At 49.9% G+C, this 25,996-nt stretch overlaps 1 protein-coding gene across 18 annotated transcripts; it reads right to left on the reverse strand.

The window, feature by feature from the left end:
- Positions 1-1,368: 1,368 nt before the first annotated feature.
- Znf496 (zinc finger protein 496) lies at positions 1,369-25,448 on the reverse strand. Of its 18 annotated transcripts, XM_076542431.1 has the most exons (11): positions 25,214-25,433; positions 24,877-25,011; positions 22,902-23,006; positions 22,713-22,798; positions 22,137-22,563; positions 21,686-21,863; positions 17,644-17,720; positions 10,775-10,907; positions 10,170-10,280; positions 8,943-9,053; positions 1,369-3,676 (listed from the first exon to the last, which is right to left on the reverse strand). In XM_076542431.1, exons 5-11 carry the CDS (start codon positions 22,524-22,526, stop codon positions 2,925-2,927), a joined length of 1,752 nt encoding a protein of 583 aa, XP_076398546.1. In that variant the 5' UTR covers positions 22,527-22,563; positions 22,713-22,798; positions 22,902-23,006; positions 24,877-25,011; positions 25,214-25,433; the 3' UTR covers positions 1,369-2,924. The 18 variants fall into 18 exon arrangements, with proteins under 18 accessions (XP_076398546.1, XP_076398543.1, XP_076398544.1 ...); XM_076542428.1 differs by lacking the exon at positions 22,713-22,798 and having other exon boundaries at positions 25,214-25,448; XM_076542429.1 differs by lacking the exon at positions 22,713-22,798 and having other exon boundaries at positions 24,814-25,011; positions 25,214-25,448.
- Positions 25,449-25,996: the final 548 nt, after the last annotated feature.

Here is a 25,996-nt window from a genome sequence, read left to right on the forward strand (position 1 = left end):
GGGCAACCAACAGCTCTCTGGTTAGATTTAAGGGCCACTCAACAGGAGAGAATTCGAGCCTGGGGTTAGAAACCTGCCAAGAACTTGTGGCTAGAGAGAGCATAAATCTTCAGGAAGAACCTACTACCGCAGGAGGCCCTGGGTTTAATGGTGGTGGTGGTGGGGTGTGGAGAATAAGTGTCTGGGCGTTGATGGAACTGGCAAGGTGATAGAAATTATCCTCCTACTGCCTGATCTCAGTTCTGCTTTTGACTGAGGGGGACCATCGAGCAGAAGTGACTTGGCCCAGATCTCCACAAATGTGGGCAGACCTTTCTCACCCACTGTGCCACAATGAGAGACCTCTGGGCCATTGTTCTCACCTCTTTCCAGGCTAGGGTGAGTTGGGGAGATAAAGAGCAGGACAATGGAGGCTGAGCAGAACCTCTGCTGTGTGGTAGGGAATGGATCCACCTCCCCTAACCCCAGAAACAGTGACTTCCCTCCTCCTAAGGACTCCTAAACGCCACTTACCTGGCTACCACTCACCACTATGGCTACGCTTCTGGGGACTGAGGTCCGTGCCTAGCACATCAGGAAACTGTTTTTTATCATCAAGCTACATCCACCACCATTTAAAAACTTGTTCGAGACATGGTCTTCCCAGTTTGTGTAGGTGATTGCTTCCAATTCATGAACTGCTGGGATCACAAACCTATGTTGCCACGACCAGCTTCACACTATTTTTAGTGAAGTTGAACACAAATCTCAATTCAGTGAGTTTTTATTATGCACCTGCACCAACTGTGGGAAGCCACGGAATTGGGGGAGCATGGAAGGCGGCTTCTCAGATGTAGGGTCTCCATCTGCAGCCTTCTATGGGCTACTATGAGAAGACCCGGAGGAGTAAGTGGCTCTTCTCAGCTAAGGCTACAGACACCAGCAGCCAGAGGAAGACAAAGACCAATCCGGTCCAGTAAGGACGGGATGTTTGGAGGAGGTCTGCCACTGTTCCTCACAGGTAACTCCTACTCACCACTGAGGGGAAACTGGGATTTGAACTGCATCCCCTGGCTTCTAAGACAGGTGAAAGTGACCTTCCAGTTGCGGTGATGCCCTGGAAGGCTCTGGACCAGCAATGAGGGCTCCCTGGCAGTATCTGCAGTATACTTGGGATATCTCCATTACTGCCCCCTGTATTTTTTAGCTGACTGTCATATACACAAGGGAACAGCACGTTTCCCCTTCAGGTAACTGTGAGCTTCAGGCAAGAGTGCAGGGGTAGACAGGGTGAATACAAAGACCCTGGCCTCCATGTGGAAGTCTCCCTTCCCTTGACCATAAGACCCAACTTCTCCCTTTCCCCGACACAAGGATAGAAGAGAACTATTTAGAAACTAGGACTTCTGACAGTTTATTTCTTGTTTAAGATGTGACCAAATGGTTTTATTGCATTTACTATTTCTGGGTGATGTACTGAGCAGAAAAAGAAAGCCTCATAATTCTTTGATTGGGTCTAGGTTAGAGGCTTTTTGATGTGAAAATCAGGAGAGAGCACCAGAGGCCTTGAATTCATTTTCCCAGGTTTCCTCACAGCTGAGAGCTGGTCCAGCCTTCAGAACCAGCCTGGCTGCAGCTCTCAAGTCCAGTCATAGTCACACTAAGGCCAGCACCCTCACAGCTGAACCTAGCCAGTAAGACCACATTTTTGATGCCTTGAGGTCTCCTGCCAGCGGCCAATCCCAGAATTGCCAGGCTCTGAACTTAAAGGCCATGGATGAAGATTCTTCCTTGTAGATACCAGCAGCTCTGAGAGCAGACAACTGGGATCAAACCCAGCATTCAAAGATGGCAAGCAAGCTACCTCAAGCTCCAACTGGTTCATCTGAGGCAGGAATAACAGCACCACGGAATTATCTGGAGTTTGCCTATGTCCACTCAAACCCCAGTGTTGAAGTCCTTACTCCTAGGACCTCAAGATGGGACTTTATTTGGAAATGGCTGCTCCAGATGTAGGTGGGGTTCTGCTGCGGCAGACAGGGTGAGCCCCAACCCCAAAACTGGGATCCTTGTACAAAAGGTAAGTTTGGAGACCCGACACATTGGAGATGAAGGCAAAATGGAGAGACGTTTGTACAAGCCCAGGGCTACAGACAAGTGTTAGTGACCATCAGACCCAGGGTGACTCTCTCCTTCTAGCCTCAGAAAGAACCAATCCAGCTGACACCAGACCTCAGCCTTGTGCTGTTAGAAGAGCCTATTTAGTACTAGTTAGAACCATGCTAGGAAACTAAACAAACTGCCTTGGAGTCAACATCCTTGAAGGACATGGCTTCACAGAAGCTTCTGTCCCAGGGTTTGGCTTGCCCAGCAGAGACTTCAGGGGCTGAACTCTCAATTCCAGACAGAAAGGGGAGGAATCTGAGTGGTGACAGGCAGTTTCCATCACACATTTATGATTTATGTTTTTGGGGGAAAACAGACCTGTTGGGATAGGTGCACACACTTTTAAAATGTGAGCTCCTGATCCCCATATGGTCAGTGACCTGGCTTAATCAGGCCTCATGACAATCCCCAATGGATCCTAAAGGCCCTCCTGGCCATCTGTGGATCTGTGGGATGCTCTCCTGTACACAATCATCTCAGGCTGACTTCTAAGGACAGCTCCCCACTATACACACCCCACCCCTAGAAGCCATTGGATTGGGGCAGCCCAGCCCCTTTGAGGGCTGGAGCAAACGGCTGGAGGTCTCTAAGATGCAGCTCTGGAGGCTGGAGTTGCCTCGCCTCCCTGGGTTTGGCACAGCAGAAAGACTGCTCAGGTGGCTACTTTATCTGGGGAGGAAGAGGCACGGCACCAGAAGTTGAACACTACCTGAGAGCAAAGGGCAGGTGGTTCGGGCTTTGTGCTCGGGCAGGGACTAGCTCACGGGGCCACACCCTGCTCAGTATGAGTTCAGAGCCTGCTTGGAGCGACGCTTCATGTGTATGCGCTCGTGGCGGAGAAGATCATAATTCTGCCGGAAAGTTTTGACACAGTACCGACACTGGAGGGGATGGCCCTCGCTCTTCAGGTGACAGTGGCTACGGTGTCTCACCAGATGGTCATGTCGCTGGAAGCTCTTTCCACAGTTCCCGCACCGGAAGCCCAGCTTGGCCTTGCTCTTCTCCATCAGGGCCTGGGCACCCGTACCCTCCGTTTCCGACGCGTCCTCCTCACTCTTCTTCACCGGCTGCTGCCTGTCTGGCTGCAAGTGGATGATGCGTCGGTGGGAGAGCAGGTGTGAGTTGAGGCGGAAGCTCTTCCCGCAGATAGTGCACCTGTAGGGCTTCTGGACCTCATGGGTCTCCAGGTGTCCGTCCAGGTCCTCGCTGTCACTGAATAACTCCCCACACACTGCGCACTTGTGTGGCTTCTGCTCCCTGCGGCTGCGCATGTGCCGGATGAAGTTGACCCTCCAGCGGAAGCTCTTCCCACAGCTCGGACACATGTAAGACTTTTGTGAGGTCTGCACCTCACCCCCAACCTCAGTGCTGCCCCGGTGGGTCGGGAGACTGTGGGGCTTTTCTGTAGGGCTCCTCAGCTCCTCTGTGCAATATGGGCTGTGTTGGGAGTCCTCATCCCCAGAACTGGACAGCACGATCTCAATGGTCACCTCCTGGTCCAGGCTGCTCTTTAGGGGCGGTGGGTCACCTCCTGTTACAGGAAACCAGTATGGTCAGTGGAACAGTCCAGACTACTTCCTGCCCCAGCCCTTGGGAACCCTACTCAGAAAGGCTTAAGCGGGGGTCCAGAGACTGGGGTTACAATGTTCCTCAGTAACTGCTGAGGGTCTGGCTACCATGCACGGGCTGCTGGTGCGGCAACTCTATCTTTCTTTCCGGCCTTCATGAGCCACTGGGACTTCAAATTCTAAGATCTGGCACTTATCTGTGTAAACCTTTGACACGCCATTTATATGACTGAACTAGGCACCGTGCCAAGGACCCTGGAGGTTCAGGGACCATGTTAGAGTCATGGTGTGCACAGCCCCCTCTGTTCCTAGACTCTAACAAGTGCTGTGGTACTTCTGTTGCACACTGTCCCAGCCTCGGGGACAAGCCTGAGGAAGCAGCGTGGTAGCAGGACTTGACCCTCATGTTGTTTTACTCTTTGCTCTTTTGGGGGGCCTGCCACCCAGTTTCCAAGTAAACCACACATAGAGGCTTATTCTTAATTATTTGCCAGGCCTCATCTTGGCTCGTTTCTAGCCAGTTTCTTAAATTATCTCGTCTATCTTTTGCCTCTGGGCTTTTTACCTTTCTCTATTTCTGTATATCTTACATTACTTTTTACTCCACGGCTTGCTGTGCAGCTGGGTGGCTGGCCCCTAGCATCCTCATCTCCTTGTTCTCTTGCTCTTTCTTCTTCCTCCCATTTTTCTCCTTCTATCTATTCTCTGCCTGCCAGCCCCGCCTAGCCTTTCTCCTGCCTCGCTATTGGATGTTCAACTCAACCACCAGGTGTTTTAGACAGGCACAGTAACACAGCTTCACAGTGTTAAACAAATGCAACATAAAAGAATGCAAGACATTTTTACACCATTAAACAAATGTTCCACAGCATAAACAAATGTAACACATCTTAAAATGATATTCTACAACACTCACTGTTTCCCAACCTAAGTCTGCCTGACGGAGCTAGCAGCTAGATGAGCTTCAACGCTCATCTCTCCTCTGGGTTTCCCAGCTGAGAGGTCTCATTCTAGCCAGGAGGCTTTTCTAAGCCCGTGCAGCCATATCTACATGACTGAAAGGACCACAGCTGCTCTGATGTCCAGGTTGCTGGTGGGACAACTCAAGCTGAGAAAGACTTTCTACACCTTAGACTGGACAGGTAGAAAGTGCTACTGAGCTGTTTTTTTTTTTTTTGGGGGGGGGGTCTGTTTTGTTTTGTTTTTTCCCCCAGAGCTGAGGACCAAACTCAGGGCCTTGCCTGTACTTACAAGTACTCTACCACTGAGCTAAATCCCCAGCCCCCTACTGAGCTCTTGTTAATGACAACTTTCTTCTATTAATCACCGCTGGCTTTCAGCTAACGCAGTGCTACAGTGGATGACAAAGGTCTCTCCTTATTCACTAGGAGATGAAATTATGACAGTAGGAAGCATAAGCCATGAACCGACTGTGCCTTCCAAATGTAGTGTTCAAATGCTGAAGTAACCTCCAGGATGGTAGAATGCCACTGTATTTGGAGACAGTTTCTCAACAGGCAAGTTGACATCTATGTAGAACCTAGTAGTTTAAAAAAGGCTGGAGAGGTGGCTTGCTGCTACTCCAGAGAACCTGATTTGGTTCCAAGCACCAAGGTCAGGTGGCTTACAATCCGGAACTCCAGCTCCAATGACTCTGATGCCCTCTTCTGGGCTCCACTAGTACCCACATGAATGTATACACACACACACACACACACACACACACACACACACACACACACACAAAGTAAAAATAAATCTTTTAAGAAAGAAAAATAAGCCAGCCTGATGGGACATCCTGTAATGCCAGCTGCAGCTGCACAGGAGGCTGAGGCAGGAGGATTGAAAGTTTAAGAATCACCAGGGTTACAGAATGAGTTCAAGGCTAACCTGGCTAACTCAGTATATGAACTTGCCTAGCACACACAAGGCTTCACCTTCAATACTCAATACCTCAAGCAGAAAGGGAGCTACTTGCAACAAGGAAGGGACCAGCAGGAGCTAGAGGGTGACAGGAAAAAATGTGAGCAAAACACATAGGAAACTCTACCCCACAGCTGGCTTTTAAATAGGAAAAGACAGAGGTAAGGCCTCAACACAACTGGTGTTTCCACCGAAAGGAATCCTGAGGCAGAGAGAAGGTCATGTGGGTCACAGTGAAGAGGTAGCAGGGAGGGGTGGGGTGGTGCAGAGCTGGGAGGAAGCCCACTCTAGTAAGACCTTGACCCTGCACTAGTGGCCTCGGGAACCGAGAGAGACTTTTATGTGGTTAAAGTATGGTCAGTGTGAGGCCAGAGAGATGGCTCTGTGGTTAAACACTGGCTGCTCTTCCAGAGGACCTGGGTTCAATTCCCAGCACCAACATGGCTGCTCACAACAATCTGTAACTCATTTCCAGAGGAACTGATGTTCTCTTCTGGCCTCTATCAGCACATCCACACACAGCAAAGGGGGGAAAAAGCTCCATCTGTGGTAAGCTACTTTGACAGTCTCAGTCTCACAGCTTTTGGTACCAAATGTATGGGGACAGTTGTGAGAAACATTTCAAAATGTGGAAGCTGCTTCAGAACTGGGAAATGGATAGACCGGGAGAGTGTTAAGGTGCATGTTATTGGCAGATGTGAAGAGGTGGCTGGTAGAAACAGGGATGTGTCTCAGATGAAGCCAGAACAAGGTACTGAAGTGTAAGGGAAAGGTGATTCTTGCAAAGTGGCAGAAGAACTTGGCTAAACTGTGTGCTAGGTGTTCTGTGACAAGCAGAGCTAAGTGATAACATGGATATTTAGCTCAAGGGATTTCTAAGGAAACTGTTGGAGACACTGCTTTCTTTCTTCCTGCTGCCTAGGCTACTCTCCCTAGGAGTGAATATATCTTTTGCTTAGACCATACTTATACAAAATTTTGCTTCCTACGATTCTGGACTCAGTTTCCACATAATAGTGTGGTTGGTCTGTGTGTGTGATATCTGTGTGCTGGTGTGATACATCTGTATTGTGGGCAGTCACCTCAATCAGTTGTCAGCATATTAAGAAAGGGTGTGCCTTGGAGCCCAAGAGACAAGCTGTGTGTTGGCTATGGAGAGCAGAGCTGGAGAGTAGAGCTGCCTAGGTCCCAACGATCCCAAGTCCTAGACATCTAACACTGAGTTTTACAGTGCTGGACTTTGGTTTTCATTTGAATGTGCCCTGGCTTTTCTGTCTTGCACTAAGAAAGGATGTAACTTATTTTTATTTTACGAGAGCCCACAGTTAAGAGACTTTGTAATTGTAGAGACTTTGAATCTTTTTTGGGAGGGGGGTATTTCAAGAAAGTTTCTCTGTGTAGCTCTGGCTGGAATTAAAGGAGTACACCACCACTGCCTGGTGAGACTTTGGACATTTTAAGACGACTGAACATTTTTGTTTGTTTTAGTTTTTGAGATAGGATCTCACTATATAGCCCTGGCTGTCCTGAAACTCACTCTGTAGACCAGGCTGGACTTGAACTCAGAGATCAGCCTGCCTCTGCCTCCCAAGTTCTGGGATTGTCCTGGCAAAAAGACTGAACTTTTAAAGTGTTTAAATTTTAAGACTGTAGAACTTTTAAAAGTTGGAATGTTTTGACCTGAACATAGTGGCTCATGCCTTTACCTAGCACTCAGGCAGAGGCAGGTGGGTCTCTGAGTTCAAGGCCTGCCTGGTCTACAGAAACAGTTCCAGGACAGCCAGGGCTGTTACACAGAGAAATCACATCTTGAAAATACAAGATCTTGGGGACAAACAAGAAAGGAAAGTTTATGACTTAATAGTGATGTGTTTTGTATATCAAGTTGACAAGGGTTGTTTGGTTAATTTTATGTCACTTTGACACAAGCTAGAGTCATGTGGGAGAGGGACTCTTAATTTAGAAAACACCTCCACAGACTGGCCTGTGGGAAAGGCTGTGGGGCGTCTTCTTGATTGATGGCTCATTTGGGAGGACTCAGCCCACCGTGGGGGGTATTAACGCTAGCATTCAGTTCTGAGTTGTATAAGAAAGCAGACTGGGCAGGTCATGGGAGCAAGCCAGTGGGCAGCACTCCTCTATAGCCTGTTTCAGTTTCTGCCTCCCGATTCCTGCCCCGACTTCCCTCAATGATAGAGTGTGACCTAAGAGCTGAAAGCTGCAATAAACCCTTTCCTCTCCAAGTTGTTGATGGTCATGGTGTTTTATTGTAGCAAGAGACTCTAAGACTAAGGCCTATTGTGTCATTAGCAAAAGAAAACAGGTTTTTGTTTTTGAGACAGAATTTCTCTGTATACCCTTAGCTGTTTTGGAACTTGCTCTGTAGACCAGGCTGGCCTTGTGAACTCGGAGATCTGCCTGCCTCTGCCTCCTGAGTGCTGGGATTAAAGGGCAGAAAACATTTTTAAGAGTTGAATACATATGAATGAAAAAAATGCAGAAAAGAAAAAGACAAGGGCTGGAGGGATGGCTCAGAGGTTAAGAGCACTGGCTGTTCTTCCAGAGGTCCTGAGTTCAATTCTCAGCACCCACATGGTGGTTCACAACCATCAATAATGAGATCTGGTGCCCTTTTCTGGCCCGCAGGCAGAACATTGTATACATAATAAATAAATAAATATTAAAAAAAAAAAAGAGAGAAAAAGAAAAAGACAGAAGTACTGGCAGAGCGAGGTCTCCTTCTGGCTACACGAGGGGAAGCCTAGCACTAATTTCTGAGTGCCCTGCATTGTTTGAGATGGACACACTAGCCCTCCCTTCAAAATCGTCACAAGTAAAAAAAAGGGACTCTAGACAACTGTAGGAAGCCACTGTGACATGGGGTGTTCAGCAGCGCCTGCATGTGCTGTCCAAGGACAGGATGCTGTAGTCTGCCTCTGCAGGGTTCCGTTTACTATGACAAGACTCTACTGAGAGGGCTGCAGTGGCTTCTGCATTCTAGAATCCGCTCTTTCCAACAAGATCATCTTGGAATTCTGGCCATCCACCATCCCATAAAAACACACTCACCACATAGAGAGCAGTGCTACATTAGCCCTCGACAACCCACCCAGGAAAGGCAGCCACTGTGGGATGGGGAAACAGCAGGACCAAACCAGAACGAGAGGCCGATAACCCCACAGCAGCAGTCAGCAGGAACAGCTTAACTCCTACTGTCCTAAGTCAACACACACATGCCCATCATCTCCTCTCCCCCACATTCATACCATGCACCACAGGGTCACACACCACACCCAGGCTCCTCACCTGGACTAGGACTTTGAGTGAGCGCCCCCTGCTGGCAGGACTGGAGCTCTGGCACCTGCAGTTCCTCCCATTTCCTTCCTTCTTCTTGGAACGGCTGGAGACTAGGAAGGTCTTTCCAAAGAAAATGGAGAAAGCATTTATCATATACTGGTATCACTACCCAGAAACAAGTAAGGAAGAGGCAGGCTATGATCTGCAGGTGCTGCTCCTTCCTGGGGCCTGGCATGAAGGGGTCATTCCGCTGGGTGAATGAACCCGAAGGCAAATTAGCAAACACCATGAACTTAGGTTCTGAAGCCAGACAGAATAATGTAGGTTCTAGTTCTGCCCATTTAGCTCTCTGGCCATAGACAAGAGCTTGATTGACCCTAAGGTCACTGCCCCCTTCCATGATAGGCCCTGTACAGACCTTTAGGCCACAGACCGCCACAAATAGACTGCGGTCATCCTATGAGGCAGAGATGGGAAGGCCCTGTGGGCATGGAGGTCCAGTGTTGCTGCTGATTCTATTAAAGGCTTCTTCCCTTCATAGCGCAGGACACACACACACACACACACACACACACACACACACACACACACACACAGGCAGGCACGCACACACTCTGGGCACACAGACATGTGGTGCAGATGAATCTTAGCCCATCTCTCCCATGGAATTCTCCCAGAATCTGTGTGTGGGAGCAGGGCACAGGCAAGCAGTGTCTAAAGAAGTTGTGCTTTGTGCCCAGTCCTCAGCCATGAGCATCTGACCACTTTTCTGGAGAGAGCCTTACTACAAACACAAGGCTACTATGGACAGCAGAAGACATTTCCCTTCTCGACTAGCCCTGGTTGAGGAACACACAGTCTCAATGGACAGCAAAATCCAGACTTCCCACTCTCTACAAGAAGTCAGAGGCACCAGGCAGTGGTGGCGCACGCCTGTAATCCCAGCACTCGGGCAGCAGAGGCAGAGGAACTCTGTGAGTTCAAGGCTAGCCTGGGCTACAGAGCGAGTTCCAGGAAAGGCGCAAAGTTACACAGAGAAACCCTGTCTCAAAAAACCAAAAGAAGTCAGAGGCAAGGCAAGAAACAGAATGCCGGGGGGGTGGGGGGGTGGGGGGGTGGTGGTGGGGGTGGTGGTGGTGAGGGGGAGTGGGGGGGGGTGCGGGAGCTGTGGAGGAATCCCGGGGATGCTCTGGCTGCAACAGTTTTCTACCTTGTTGCCTCAGGATTGTCACTCACCTAAGCAGGAGATCTGGGGTGCGTCTTTACCCTGGAGGTCTGTCATCTCGGTAACCCGTGACCCGTTCTCCTCTTCAGGTGAGGGCTGAGCTGGCTGAGCTGCAAGGTCATCTGTTCACAAAGAGGTAGGATACCTTCAATAGTGACCTGCTGTTACAGGTGACCAGGGCAGGCCCAGTGAGGTAACCCCTGTCCAGCCCAAGAGACTGAGGAGAGAGAGCCACTGAGATCTGACACAGACCACTGGGGCTATAGAACTGGGCAAGGGTGAAAGGCAGCATACGACAGAGCAGGCCAGGGCTGAGGACCGTCCCTCTGAGGCCTACTGAATACACGTGAAAGGGCAACTGAAGCGAGAATGGTTGGAAGCTGAGGAAACACTGAAATAATGTCGTGTTTGGTTTGTGGGACAGAGCCTAAGAGCCGAATCTACATGTTAGGACAGCCAGGTCACCCACAAGCTCCCTGTGGTCCTGTACAGATAGCTTCCTGTCAAGGTAAGAGGTAAAGAGGACAGATTCAGCCACACAGGTGGTGTCTTTCACTCGGACTGAGGCCCCCACCCACCTTCCATATACTTGGCTGCATGAAGAGCTAGGTCTTACTTGGCGGCATGGAGACCCCGTAGTCCTCCCCAATGATGAATTCTCCATAGAAACCAGTCTGCGCCGGGTCCAGAAGGGACCAGTCTTCTTCTGAGAAGCATAAGATCATGTCCTTAAATGGAGAAACTCGGCTCTGAAAGCACAGAGCAGGGCTGTCAGCTGGGGAGGAGCAGGGCCCTTGGGTTTATCAGCTGTGATGACCAGATGCCAGGGTCAGGTGACATGTGACACGAGGCATTTATGGCTGATGACTTCAGAGGCCAGAAACCAAGACCGAGGCATAGCAGACGCGCCTCTGGCAACAGCCTACTGGTTCTTTTTTTGTTTTGTTTTGTTTTTTTGTTTAAAGACCGAGGCTCTTTGCTGGACAGTGGCGGCACAGGTTTTTAATCCCAGCACTCAGGAGACAGAGGCAAGTGGATCTTGGTGAGTTCGAAGCCAGCCTGGTCTACGGAGTGAGTTCCAGGACAGCCAGGGTTATTATACAGAAAAACCCTGTCTTGCAGGAGGTGGCCAGGGGAGAAGACCCAGGGTCCTTACACGGTGGAAGTGACAAAGAAGCTGTCTAGGGTTCAGTATTATTACATTTTCACCATGCCTACCACCTCTAGCCCTTGGGGTTGGTAAAAAGGACAAATGGAATTAAGACTCAGCTAAATTTATGGGAACTTCCAACATTGCTTGGCCCAAAGCCTGACCTTCAGTTATCTGCAATTGCAGATCCACCCCTTTGGGAAACACAGATATTTGAGCATCCTCCTCTGGGGCCGGAGGCTCTTTAGCTACTGAGAAGGGAAGCCTTGGGCATTGCCAAGAACTCATTAAGGCTGTTAAGGGAAAACCATCTTTTATGTTGTAACAAGGAGTGACCTTCTACCTGAAAGTCCAGGTTGGTGGTTTCATTTACAGGGAACAAACGGCTCTTGGAAGAAACTGCTTACAACCTCCTGGAGAGGAGGCTTCACACGCTTGGGGAGGACATCTGCAGCCGACCTGACAAGGTCCCTGGGATGTCGGCACTAGCTCCGAGCTTCTTTCTGACAGGGAAATGAGCGCTAGCCTGAGAATGACACTTTTGCCCAAGGTCGGGGTGAGTCTTGAGCTGCTGATTCTTTTTTCTTTTAAATCTATTTTTTTGTGTATGACTGTTTTGCCTGTCTGTGTCTATCTGTACCATGAGAATGCTTGGTGCCCTCAGAGGTCAAGAGGCCATTGGATCCCCTGGAGCTGGTTACAGACAGTTGTGAGTTGCCACATGGATGCTAGGAACTGGACCTAGGTCTTCTGAAAGAGTGACAAGTGCTCTTAACCTCTGAGCTATCTCTCCAGCCCCTCATGCTGGACCCCCTTTGCTTACTCTATAGTTACTATGCTAATTTTGATCTTGAGATTTTTTTTTTTTTTTTTTGGTTTTTCAAGACAGGGTTTCTCTGTAGCTTTGGAGCCTGTCCTGGACTAGCTCTGTAGACCAGGCTGGCCTCGAACTCACAGAGATCCACCTGCTTCTGCCTCCCGAGTGCTGGGATTAAAGGTGTGCACCACCACCGCCCGGCACGAGATTATTTTTTTATTTTGATTGTAATTTTGATTATGCTATATAAAGCCAGTTAGTGTCCTTGGGTTTTAGACTGTTATTATTATTTTTTTTTTTTTTTGGTTTTTCGAGACAGGGTTTCTCTGCGTAGCTTTGCGCCTTTCCTGGAGCTCACTTGGTAGCCCAGGCTGGCCTCGAACTCACAGAGATCCACCTGGCTCTGCCTCCCGAGTGCTGGGATTAAAGGCGTGCGCCACCACCGCCCGGCTAGACTGTTATTTTAAGCCACTAAAAATAACAAAAGGTTTAATTAAAAAAATTTTTTTGTGGGGGCAGTTTTTTGAGACAGGGTTTCTCTGTGTAGCTTTGGTGTCTTTCCTGAAACTCACTTTGTAGCCCAGGCTAGCCTCGAACTCACAGAGATCCTCCTGGCTCTGCCTCCCAAGTGCTGGATTAAAAGTGTGTGTCACCACCACCTGGCTAGTAAAAAACTTTAAAAGATTTATTTTATGTTGAAGGGTGGTCTGCTTGCACGTCTATGCACCATATGCATGCAGTGCCTGTAATGGCCAGAAGAGGGCATCAGGTCCCTGGGACTGGTGTTAACAGACAGTTGTCAGCTGCCATGTAGGTCCCCTAAGAGCAGCCAGTACTAACCACTGAAGCATCTCTCTAGGCTTTTTTGTTTTGTTTCTTGTTGTTTGGGACAAGTCTCACTGTGTAGAGCTAATTCGCCTGCCTTAGCCTCCCAAGCACTTGGATTAATGGGGTATGCTACCATGCTGGGTTGCTAAGGTTTTGATGGACAGTTATTATCTCATTCCTTTTGCCAAGATACAGAAAGTTGGTTGCTCAATCAGAATCTCACCATCTCCAGAAAATGTTAGGTCTGCCACCCACCCGAAAAGCTCTCACAGCAGCTGTCCGCAGTACCTCCTCCTCTTCCTCCTCCTCCTCCTCCTCCTCAGGACCACCAGTCAAAACCAAGAGATGCAGGCTCCAACCTCACATCTTCTGCCTAGCCCATCAGTAGATCTAGTCAACCCATGCCAAGTGCTCATACTACGCTCTTACTAACCCCCAAAACCTACCACAGTATGACCAAACAGGCAGACGCTGAACTGAAAACAAAATTCCTCAACAGACTGTCTAAGAAGGGAGTCCAGACAGACTGGATGCTGCAATGTGACCCGCAGCTTAATCACCAAGTCATACAAAACAAGACAAATCTGTGGTGTGGGGAGAAGACTGCCACCCATGGGTCCTGAGACAATCCAGGATGGATCACAACAGACAGTGCACCTGTATCCATACCTGGCTCAGAGGAAACCAAGCAATTCATTTTCTGTGGGGACTTGATTTGGCCAAAATCTTTCAAGTATTTACCAGGAACAGGAGGCTGGCTTGAGCTCCTCTGGAAGAGCCCTTTTGCAATGATGATGTGCTACTTCTCATGTCAACATGGGTCAGAAACCTTCCTGCTTGTTGCAAGGGTGGCCTCTTCAATAGACCATTAAAAAGCCAGTAGCAACTGGGTAGCGGCACAGGCCTTCAATCCCAGCACTTAGGAGGCAAAAGCAGGCGGATCTCTGTGAGTTCAAGGCCAGCCTGGTCTACAGAGTGGGTTCCAGGACAACTAGGACTATACAGAGAAACCCTAAGAAAACAAACAAACAAACAAAAAAAACCCAGTGGCTAGACAACCAAATTGCCTTGTGGTGTATACATTAACAGAGTAAGGAGGTGCACTGGTTGAGTATCTTGCTGTGTGGGCAACAAATTCCCATGTGGGAAATATTAGACAAGAAACTAAGCAGCTCCCCCAGGTCTCATGGACTTACTCACACTTAGTCTGTTAGTATTTTTTTAAGTTAATTACTAAATATTTTCACTGTTCAGAAAAACCAAACTATTCTAGGCTGGCTTAGCAGATCTATACTGCAGGTCCTTTGACTGTCATAATCTCTAAATGCTGAACAGTTTCTCTCTCCCATTTGGTAGACCAAATTCCAGGCATATGCTTGCTTAAAAAAATTGAACTACCTTCCTACGCCTTTCCAAAAGAAGCCACTTCTAAAAATACAGAACAGGCCTCATGGTGACTAGATATTCTCTGCCCACCTTCCTCTCTCCTACCACTTGTGGTAACTAGGCTAAAGGATACGTCACAGATCTCCTCTACCAACCACTCTTCCCTATAGAATATGACTTCCTAGGAAAAAGCCTTCCCCAAAGAGGATGAGACTGAATACAGATTGCTTAGAGCCCAGGAAAATATGGTAGTCATCTGGGAGGCTTTCTCTGAAAGAGTCCAGTGGAAAGGGTCGGGGAGGTCTGGAAAGATGGTTCTTCAGATAAAAACAGTTGTTTTTACAGAGGACCCGAATTTGATTCCTAGCACCCCCATGGTACACATGCATACATACAAAATACACCTAAAAATAAACAAATAAAAAAGAGGAAATGGTAGAAAAAAATTCTGAGGTGTTCTGAGCCACAGGCCAGAGAATGGAGAGAAGGGACTGAACCATTTTTAACTCAGTTTCAGGCTAAACCAGCAAAGAAGAAAACAATCTATCCACGTTGCTTTCCTCTGCTCAAGTTCTATCAAGGTCACAGCATTCTGCTTTTGGAAACAACCAGCCGGGTAGTAGCAAGGGTTAAGAGCCAGACAGGGCAGCACCATACCTTCACATCTATAATCCTGCTAGCACTTGGGAGCCTGAGGCAGAAAGATGGTCCTGAGTGCCGGGCTAGCCTGGCCTACAGTGTAAGAATCTGCCTCAGAAAAGAAAAAAAAAAAAAAAAAGAGGAAAAAACAAGACCTTTGTCTTCATGGACTAGTGTCCTTCCCATTGAGAGTGTCTGTCCTGTCCCTGTAGTCTACCAGCAGTGAAGGCTCAGTATGAACCACCTGTTTCCCTCTCTCAAAATCTCAAGAAGGAGTTCCTTAGCCTCAGGTCCTAAGGACACTTTCAGGAATGTGTCACAGTCCTCCATCTTCGGTTCCCATCTGGGCAGTTCCTTGTTCTTTTAAAACATTAAAAAACCTTTCAGTTTGTTTTATGCATGTGAGAACTTGGCCTGTCTGTGTACCACTTGAGCACCTGGTGCCTAAGAAGGCAGAAGAGGGCGCTGATACCAGGGAACTGGAGTTACAGATGGCTGTGAGCTGCCATGTGGGTGCAGGGAATCAAATCCAGGGCCTCTGGAAGAACAGTCAGTTTCCCTTAACTGCAGCTCCACTTCTTGACTGTCAGGGCCTTTCACTGCGTCCTTCTGAGACAGAAGGGACAAGGCAAGTCTCTGAGGGCTATCTGTGTATACATGTACATGCACATACATTTGCATAAGTGTGGGTGTTAACAGAGACCAAAGGTAACCTCAGTTGTTATTCCCATCTACCTTTATAGTTTTTGGTTGTCATTGTTGTTGATAGATAAGGGCCTCACCCTGGCCTGGAATTCACCAAGTGAATGAAAAGAAGAAATAAAAAGGAAAGTACGTGACTGTTCCGAGGTATGGTGGAGGAAAGTTTATTGTAGCTATGTGGGATAGCCAGAGGCAGACACATCTGGGAGAGTCCAGAGTGGACATGACCAGACTGAGCTGGGCCATGTGGGGTAGGGAAGGAAGAAGGGAGAGAGGGGAACCAGGGGCAGCAGCTAGGAGGCCAAAGATCCAAAAGGGACAAACCAAATGTGTGGATTATATAGGGAAGAGCCTCTGGGGAAGGGCAGCCCAGGCCCTGGGCTGGAGAGTTCAGGGTAGAGGGCAGGTATGCTGCTATCCATACCCTCTAACAGGTAGGAACTGAGGGATGCTGGGAGAACCAGGGGGGTAGGTCCAGCTTAGACATGTTGAATAGGCCCTCAGCATTTGTTGGGCGGGGGGCGTTGAAACTTAACACTAAGTAGACTATGGGAGCCCAGGGATCCACCTGTTTTGGCCTCCCTGGTACTGAGATGAAGTGTGTACTACTACTGCACCTGGCTTTTTTATGTGGGTTCGGAGATTGAGTTGAGGTCTTCATGCTAGCAAGATAACTTTACCAACTAAGCAATCTCCCCAGCCCTATCTGGGGCCTTTTTTGTGAAAGCACCAACTTCATCCTTGAGGACTATGAGTTTATGACCTCATGACCATCCCCAAAACTCTCCCTTTTAACTCAGAACCTAGGGTACCAAACACTGAGGCCATGGCACAGAAAGTGATGCTACAGAAAGAAGAGGAAGACACAAGCTGGGGCTTTGGATGGGACTCCCAGCCCAGCTACCTCACACTCATGACTGATGGCAGGCACAGACAAAAAGATGTAATTAAAACTCTTTAAAAAAAAAAAAAAAAAAGCATAAAATGACCTTCAGTTTATGTATAAGATGTATATGAAACAAATGAATTACATGCATAAACTTGGGTCTTATTCCAAGTTCTCATTTTGTTTTGTTTTCCAAGACAGGGTTTCTCTGTGTAATAGCTCTGGCTGTCTTGGAACTCACTTTGTAGACCAGGCTGACCTTGAACTCAGAGATACGCCTGCCTCCCAGAGTGCTGGGATACAAAGCCACCACCACCACCCCAGCCCAAGTTTTCATTTTATGAATGCAAATATTTCAACATCTGCCCCAAACTTAAGGGCCCTAAGCATTTTGGAGGGGGGCTGTCAACTCTGCATGTCCTTAGTTCTCAACAGTCTTCTGCTGGTGCAGCCCTATGCCCCGTGGAGGACTCCCTGGGGGAAGGTCACACCGTAGTGTCCCACAAGGCAGTAGAAAGGGCAGTGAGAAGGGAAAAGCTAAGGTCTGCTGAGCACCTCAGTAAATGAAGAAACCGGGCTGGAGAGAAATGCACTCCACCTGTGAGACCAGATCCCGGCTCCACCCTCTCCGAACACCAGGCCCTCCCCCAACACTGAAGCAAGCAAACGTGACCCAGGACACAGACAGGACACCAAGTCTTGCCGCCCCATGTGATCAAGACGTGGTCACAGGTCACATGATGGTGCTGCAACTGCTCCGGGTTCTTCCAGAAATGTAGCTACTATTTGGAAGATCACCTCATTAAAATACTCTCCTTGTGAAGTAAAGGGCAGCTTTCTCTCCTCTTCACTGGAGGAATTTAGAAAAGGAGAGATGTCTACTCCAGGGGCTCTATATGCACACCTGCAGTTTCCTGGGGTGGCCTGGCAAGCAGCCCTTTGAGCTGCAGGAAAAGCAGAAGCAATGGGCATCTTAAAGCCCAGTCCTGCTCACCTTGGTCCTTGAGCAAGCAGAACTGTCTACAGAACTGTCCTGTGGGGCGGCTCAGAGATAAGCTTTTTTCGGAAATCACTCACCGGGGGCAGCTGGCAGGTGGTCACCGGCTGGGCGTCCCTGATACTCGGCTCCTGAACAAGGAAAACATCTTGCGGAACTGGAAGAGATGGAAAAGATGTCCCAAAGGGAGCCAGGCCTAGGCCCCAACACCTCCCGGACTCTGTGCTGCAGATTGTACAAAGAAAAGCAGAGAGGGAACAACGGCAGCGAGCATTCCTGGTGCTCCGCATAAACCCCCCTTTGCAAACCACAAGGGTTCTCGTAGTCTTTTCAAGTAGACAATGGGGGCTAGCACAGGGAGTACCTGGGTTTAGGATGGCCTGATCAATTAGCTATTCAACTTTCCTTGATTCAGGGACCTGTTTCATCATCTAAAATACGCCCAAGAGCCAGGTACAGTATTACATGCCGTAATCCCAGCATTTGGAAGGTGGAGGCAGGAGAATCAGCCAGCCTCAACTATTAAGAAACCATGTCTCGCTGGGTGGTGGTGGTGGTGGTGGTGGTGGTGGTGGCGGCGGCGGCAGCCGCACGCCTTTAATCCCAGCACTTGGGAGGCAGAGGTAGGTGGATCTCTGTGAGTTCGAGGCCAGCCTGGTCTCCAAAGCGAGTTCCAGGAAAGGCGCAAAGCTACACAGAGAAACCCTGTCTCGGAAAAAAAAAAAAAAAAAAAAAAAAAAAAAAAAGAAGAAACCATGTCTCAAAAAATAAACAACACAGGGCCAGTGAGATGGCTCAGTGAGTAAGGGTGCTTGCTGCTAACACAATGACTTGAGTTCAATCCCAGGCACCTACATTATAAAGACCCAGCTGTCCCCTGGCCATCACATGTATGCCATAGCATGTGTGCACTGACATGGATGCATATTTAAAAAAACCCAAGGGAAGGCTAAAATTGTGGCACTATGGTTCTTTGAGGGTGAGGACCCATGTGGGACCATATACATTTGTAAGCCTGACACCTGCAAAGCTCCACAAGAAAACTGTTATCCAAGTTAGTGAGGATGCAGAAAGAGAACCACTGTGTCATTACTGAAAATGGGAATTAGCACAGCCTTAGTCTTTTGCCTGTTCTCGGGACCCTTTTCCTCCTACTGGGGTGCCTCATCCAGCCTTGACATGAGGGGATGTACCTAGTCTTATCACATCCTGCTATGCCATGTTTGGTTGATATAGCTGGAAGACCTGCTCTTTTATGAAGGAAAATGGAAGAGCAGTGGATGAGAGGGAGGGGCTGGGTGGAGGGAAGGAAGGGGAAATTGTGGTCGGGATGTATTGTATGACAGAAGAATAAATAAAAAAAAAAAAAATCCACACATCTAATGTGTAAAAAAAAAAAAAAAAAGGAAAAGAAAAACAGCCAGGTGGTGGTGGCGCATGCTTTTAATCCCAGCACTTGGGAGGCAGAGGCAGGCAGATCTCTGAGTTTGAGGCCAGCCTGGTCTACAGAGTGAGTTCCAGGATAGCCAGGGCTACACAGAGAAACCCTGTCTATCACTGGTGCAACATGGTGAACCTGGAATGCATATCCTACGAGAAATAAACCAGGCACAGGATGACAAGCACGGCCCAATTTTGCTCATATATAGAATTTAAAAATGTAGTACGGTACGGTGGTGCTACAAGGCCAGCATTTTATAGGCTGAGGTACAAACATCCAAACTCTGAGGCCAACTTGAGTTATACAGTGAGTTCCAGGCTAATGAGATGTGGTCTCAATAAACAGAATACACAGTGTATTATTTCCAAGCAAGTTCTAGAGTTCTCTGTGGTATCTGGAGGAAGTTTTAATTCTGCAATGCCCACCACCTATCATGGATGGATCGCTGTCTTATTTTACTCAAACAAAGCCTAGCTTTGGGGGAAGAGCTTCACAATTACAATATGTATCTCCAGCAAATCCTAGTATTTAATGTTTTCCCAAATGCTGTGCATCAGGAAATCCTGCACCGAGTATTGCTCAAGTAAGCAACCCAAAGCCAGAGTGGATGTTATGTTATCTCAGACAACTGGGATCTAGAAGATTCTTCACAGCAGGCCTCTCCCTGGGCATTCCTCCCCTAGGACTGCTCACCAGCTTGCATAGTGCTGTTGATTTGGGGAAATGGTTCTTTCCTTCTATTTCCAGATATATTTAAACTATGTCCCCTGGAAATTTACATGCTCAAATCCTAACCTAGACACCTCAGAATGTGACTGTATATGGAGAAAGGCTCTCCAAAGAATCAATTAAGCTAAAATGAGGTCACGTATGTGCATGGGCCCAATTCCAACATAACTGGTATCACTAAAGAGGGGGCAGTCAGAAGACAGTTAGTTACACAGACGGGAGGTGACAGCAAGAAGTGGCTGTCTATCCGCTAAAGCAAGAAGCCATGGCTGACCCGTCCTTCAGTTCAGGCCTGCTGTGAGAGAATAAACTGCTGTTAGGTAAGTGGTCCAGTGTGTAGATCCAGTGGCAGCCCCACCAAATCAATACACCAGCCTTCACTTTGAGCCAAGAGAAACCCAAGAGTTCTGATTTGTGCAGAAGTCAGTAAATGTCTACAGGCAGAAAAATTATATATATAGTGTATGTGTGTATATATATATACACACACATACATACATATATACACATACATATATACACACACACACACACATATACACATACACTATATATATATATGACACACACATGCACATTTTTCTTTAAACAAAGACTATTATTGCCAAGTGTGATCAAGCAGGCCTGTAATCGTGACACTCAGGAGGCTGAGGCAGGAGAGTCATGAATTTGAGGCCAACCCAAGAAAGGGAATCGGAAAAACAAAGAGAAAGGAATGAGAGGAGGAAGGAGAGAAGGAAAAAAAAAAAAACAGAGAACAACCTTTGCTTTTAGTTTGGGTGAGGTCCCGGAGAGTGAACCGGGGGGCTTACCCATGCTAGACAGATGCCCTCCCAGAGCTGTACCTCCTGCTCACTCAAAAGATTCAATGTCAGGAACAATGGCTGAAAATCACAAGAATGCACTTTCCCCATTGTAATCAGAGTAACAGGGCAAGGCCACCCAAACACGTATGAAACTTCAAGGTGCTCCAACTTTCCAGGGTCATTAGCCCAACTCGACCACCAGTCGGACAAAGAGAATGAATGGTGCGTGCATACGTTTTTCTTGTCCTTTAGCATTTACAGTGTAGAAGGCATTATCAAGAAACGAGAAACAAATGAAAGCACACAGAATATGTCTGAGTTATATAAAAATGCTGTGAACGGAGCTAGAACTTAGGAGGTTAAGGTGGGAGGATTGAGTTTCCGGCTAGACTGGGCGACACAGCTAGATCTCAGAAAACAGAGACAGGGTCTCACCCGCACCTCTAACTGGACTGCAACTCGCTCTGTAGACCACGCTGGTCTCCAACTCACAGAGATCCACCTGACTCCTCCTAAGTGCTGGGATTAAAGGTGTGCACCACCAGGCCACTATGCCAATGTTATACAAGAGGGACACACGGTCCCTAGGCCTTGAGGGGCTTTGGGGAACTGTCACCTTGAGAGCAAACCTCAAGGAACCAAGAGGTCACCTACTGTAGCTCAAGGGAATGGTGGCTCTGGCTTTGTGTGTGACACTCCCCCCTCTATATAGCTTTTGGATGCTTTGAATAGATACCAAAATCCTGCCACAAGGCACTGAGGCCATCTGCAGGAGAGGCCACAGTTCTCTCCCGGGGGATCTTAGATTTTCTTACAGCTGCAGGGTAACCCAGGCAAGACAATGTGGTTTTCAGAGGATGGAAGCTAGAGCCATGCTCAGATGAGGCCACAGGTCCCGGTCCTACAGTGACTCTATGTCTCTACTGAGAACACTCTCAAAGAAAGAGGACCATACAACATCACACCATGTGCTCAGAGGCCTTCCCTCTGGGAGGACTCAATCCCAGGAAGAGACTCTGGGTCAGCTGCTCTGCAAAGTTCAGAGGAGACAAGAGAAAACCGAATGTAAAGAAGCCATCGCCACAGTCCACACCAGAGCACACAGACGGTAACTCAGCTCCCCAACTCACGCGACAGGCTACATACTTGGGTCCTCAGTGGGCTGGCCTGGTGGTCTGCTTAGGAGCCCGAGGCCCTGTGCTAGGGCCACAGGCTGGGCATCAGGGTTGCTCTGGGACTCTGCTGACATTCGCTCCTGTTCCAGGTCCTGAGGCCCAGGCCCATCGCCATCTTCAATCACCACAGGGTCCTCACAGTGCTTGAGCTGTAACCCCGGAGAGAGCAGGTCAGGGCCAGGTGGACAGGAGTGCGACAGGGCCCTTCCTGCTGGCTCTGCACAGCTCTGCACAGGCCCCTCTCCCTTTCTGGTCCTGCTGGCCACGCACGACAGGTAACCATCATCTCAACTTGGACTTCAGAGACTAATGTTTGCTTTCTTAGGAAGCCAAATACTGCATCTAGACAGAATTTCTCCTCTTGAGCTCAGGGGTCTCACAAGGTCAGCAGGGCTCCCCTCTCCCAGATGCCCGGTGCTCACCCACTGCCAGGGTCTCCCTGGCTCCCGTTCCAGAGCCTCTACAGCAGCCACAGCCTGCTCTCCGCTCTCCGGCTCCTGGGCACGCACCCAGCTCTGGATCTCCCATGGCAGGATGGCCAGGAACTGCTCCAGCACCAGCAGCTCCAGGATCTGCTCCTTCGTGTGCCTCTCAAGCCGCAGCCAGCCCCGGCACAGCTCCCAGAGGCGCTGCAGGGCCTCCCGAGGGCCTGCGGCCTCCTGGTAGCGGAACCGGCGGAAGAGGCGTCGAGAGGACTCTGGGCTGGGAGGCTCACCCTGAGGGCTGGGGTTCTCTCCAGGAGGACTCCGCATTTTCCTGGGCTCCTCACTTTCCTTTGGAGCCAAGACTCGTGGGCACAGGGCTGTGGGCATGATGGGATTTGATGGGGGTCAGCGGCAGAAGACGACCCTATTTCCAAACAGAAATCGCTGGCTTCAATGCTCTGGTCTTCTGTGGTTGTTTCTGGGGGGTGGAGGTGGTAGACAGAGCCCACGGGAGACCAGCCCTTTGAGGAATCCCTGGGAAATGTATGAAAGGTTGGTGTGGCTGGTCCTTACACATGGGGACAGAAAGAAAGATGGCCCTTCCCACCAGCATCATTCCATGTAGATTCCCCTAACTGGTGGCAGTGGAGACAGGAAATCTGGGGAGAAAAGTGGTGGCATTTCAACAGGACACTGGCAATTCCAGCATCCCAGGAGCAAACAAGGCCACATGCAGACACGTGAAACCAGGACCTGTGATACCTTTGTGGACAGGTCCTCTTGGAGGATATAGCCCCAGCAGGCCGCAATCTTGAAGCTCTGAAGCCAAAGTCACTGTCGCTGTTCTTGAGATCTTCACAAACTGATCTGAAAGGGGAAAAAAAAAAGCGAAGGATGAGTCATCCAAGACCATCGAGGGGGCACCGCCACTCTGCCAAGGACAGATGGGTGGACAGGGGCCCAACAGAGCCTGCACTCTGTGTGTCGGCGGGGGCAAAAACTTCCAGGCAGAGGAGGAACTCAGAGACAGCCGCAGAAGTTTACCGGAGAGAAAGAACACTATTTAAACAACCCCGTCCCTAGGCCTAGGGGTGCAGCTCAGTGGCAGAGATGCAAGGTCCTAGGTTAGTGCACCAGAACTGCTCCCCTCCCCCAAATATCAGCGCTTTATGACAAGCCTTACACCAAACTTACACAAGCCTTACAACATGGAGCTATAATCTTTCTCCTATATTTAAAGGCCATTGGTGTCTGGGGGCTGGAGAGACAACTTAGTGGTTAAGAGTGCACACTACTGTCCCCATCATCCACCCCAGGCAAGTTGTTCACAAAGCCCTTGAATTCCACCAACTCCAGGGTCTCTACCACCTCCTTCTGACCCCCATGGGCACTGCGCTCAAGCGCATACACCTATACACAGATGTCTACTCAGGTGTACACATAATTTGAAAAATAAAATCTTAAAAATAAAAAAATTCTAAAAAGTTACTTGCTAGGCATGGGGGTGTGTGATTAAAGTGTGTGTGTAAAACAATGTCACAACTAGAGAAAAAGAGGCCAAGATTTTGAGGGGGAGGGGACATGGGATGGGCTGGAGGAAAGGGAAGGAGAAAAATGATGTAATTACATTTTAGTATCAAAAATGTGATTAAAAAAAAGAAAGAAACTACTTGAATCTCATCGGTTCCTATCCCTTGCTCTTTCCAAATCATGCTCAAGGCAGTGGTACACATTGATTTATTTCACAGACCTTCCTGGTCATGAGGGAAGGTCTCTCGTGACCTTCCGCTCGCAGGAACTCTTGGCGCCACCGACTGCCACACACACACACACACACACACACACACACACACACACACACACACAGCCACACACACGTGGTGGGGCTCGGGTTCTCTATACCCCCCTGGACATCACGTACGCAACAGAGCAAACACACCAGGGACAGAGCAGAGCATGGTCACTCCGCTTGACCTGTGTTCTCCGACCCATGCTTCCGAGCACGAGGAGAAAAGTCAAACGGAGACACACAGGGCTCTGCTCTCAGGACTCTGGGAACCCCAGGCAGGGCCACTGACCCTTCACACCCTCACCTGGAAGAGATTCCTAGCCGGGCAGCACCACTCTGCCGGAAGACAAGCGACACCAGAAAAGCCACCAAGCAACCGAACACCACCTGGAACCCCAAGTTTCCTGTATCCCTTTGATTTCCGAAGTCAAGACCGACAGACAGCCGGAGCGAAACTCCGAAAGCAACAGGCTGTGAACCGCGACTACTCTCACATCTTTCTCCGGCATTAAGAACCCCATCTGGGCCCCGCCCGCTCTCTTCCCAGCTTCCTCCGCCCACTATCTCCCACCTGCTGGGCCCTGAATGGCTCAGGCCTAACCCCATGGTGGGGTACCCCGGCGTCCCACCCTCAGCACTCGGCTCCGCGGGGGGGACTGCTCGGAGAACCCCGGGGCCAGACAGGCGTCTGCCTCTTTGTCACCCTGGCACCTGGCGCGCAGGAGCCTCGGCAGCGGAAGCTTTATGAATGAACTACCGTTAGTGAGGGGAGGGCTCCCCCAGGGGCGGGGCTTGCCCAAAGCAGTTACCGAAGGAGCAGGATCGGAGGAAAGGAATGCGGAGGGTGTTTTAGGCCAGGAGAACTATGGGGTTTCTGTCGCTTACACTCTTCCAGGTTTGCTGGCTCTTCACCTCGAAGCCCGGGACTGCAGGGTAGCAGGTTCTCACCTTCCAGCCCGGTCTCCCTGGTGTCTCCCCCGAGGCGGCTCCTCTGCATGGGCCAGATTCCGTTCCTGGCCAGGCCAACCCTGTCTCGGGATCATCTAGGGAGCATCAGCTGGGCTTGGGAGCGAAGGGAGCCGCCTGAAACACAATCGTATTGCTTCATCCCCGAGGGCACCGATGAGGACGCAGCGCTGGGAGCAAGGCTCAGGGCCAGGGCGCGGGAAGTGGAGAACAGGGAACAGGACCCAGGGCGCGGGGCTGGGGATCAGAGCGCGGGAAGTGGGGAGCAGGATCCGGGTTCAGGCAGCAGGACATGGGGAACAGACCACGGTATACTCACCGCTGAGCAGCGTCCCGGTTGGCGGGCCGCGCAGGCCGGGCCGCCGCGGAAAGGAAAGGCCGGAGCCCTCCGGCTCCCTCCCCTGGGACACTTCCTGCACCGCTCTAGGACCGAGGAGGTCTCCTCATCTCAGTGGTTCGCTTCCCCGCCTCCCGGCCGAGGTGTACGCGGGGGGTGACATCCGACACCCCCGGCCCGCGCGGCCCGCCCCGCCCCGCTCTGTGCTCGCCCGGCTTGGGCGCGGGGCCCGGGCTTCGGCTTTGTGGGCCTCCGCAGCTCGTTAGGGATGCGCGCGTCCCGACGGGACCCGGGCGCTGGGGGCCAGTTCGCGCGGCCACTAGCCAGGGAGGCCGGCCTGGGGCGCCGCTCTTCCCTGCTCCTCTCTTGTGGGCGCAGGGAAGGGCCGGTCTGGCGGCGCTGGCGGAATGCCAGAATTGGGAGGAGGAGAGATGAGGTGTTGGGGGATTGCTCTGTGACCACCCGCATCCAGTCTGTGCCGGTGTGGCCCAACCCCTTCCAGCCAAAATTCCATTTCAAAGCCAGCGCTTCCAGAGCCACCCAGGCCAGCAAGGCTGGAGAAAGGCAGACCCGGCGATCCACTAGGCACGCCGAAGCATCGGCCAGCGCCTTCGTGGCGCGGAAATCATCCGCTGTATCTCTCTGTTTAAGGAAGGCTGTAGCGTCCTGTGTTCTGTGAGCACTAGGACGGTCCTGGTGAGTACGGAGAGAGAAGGCTGCCAATCCTGAGAGTGAGAGTCAGGGAGCTTGTGGCTGGCTTAAAGA

This window comes from Peromyscus maniculatus, chromosome 8 (assembly GCF_049852395.1).
Source record: "Peromyscus maniculatus bairdii isolate BWxNUB_F1_BW_parent chromosome 8, HU_Pman_BW_mat_3.1, whole genome shotgun sequence".
In the NCBI taxonomy this organism is placed as follows: Eukaryota; Metazoa; Chordata; class Mammalia; order Rodentia; family Cricetidae; genus Peromyscus; species Peromyscus maniculatus.

Coding starts and splice junctions, on each gene's coding strand:
- Znf496 (XM_006997229.4), bottom strand. CDS start 24,925: ATGCAGAGGAGCCGCCTCGGGGGAGACACCAGGGAGACCGGGCTGGAA. Junction 10,281..10,774: donor CGGGGTCTCCATGCCGCCAA/GTAAGACCTAGC, acceptor CTTTGTGAACAG/ATGACCTTGCAGCTCAGCCA. Junction 3,677..8,942: donor CACTCAAAGTCCTAGTCCAG/GTGAGGAGCCTG, acceptor TTCCTGTAACAG/GAGGTGACCCACCGCCCCTA.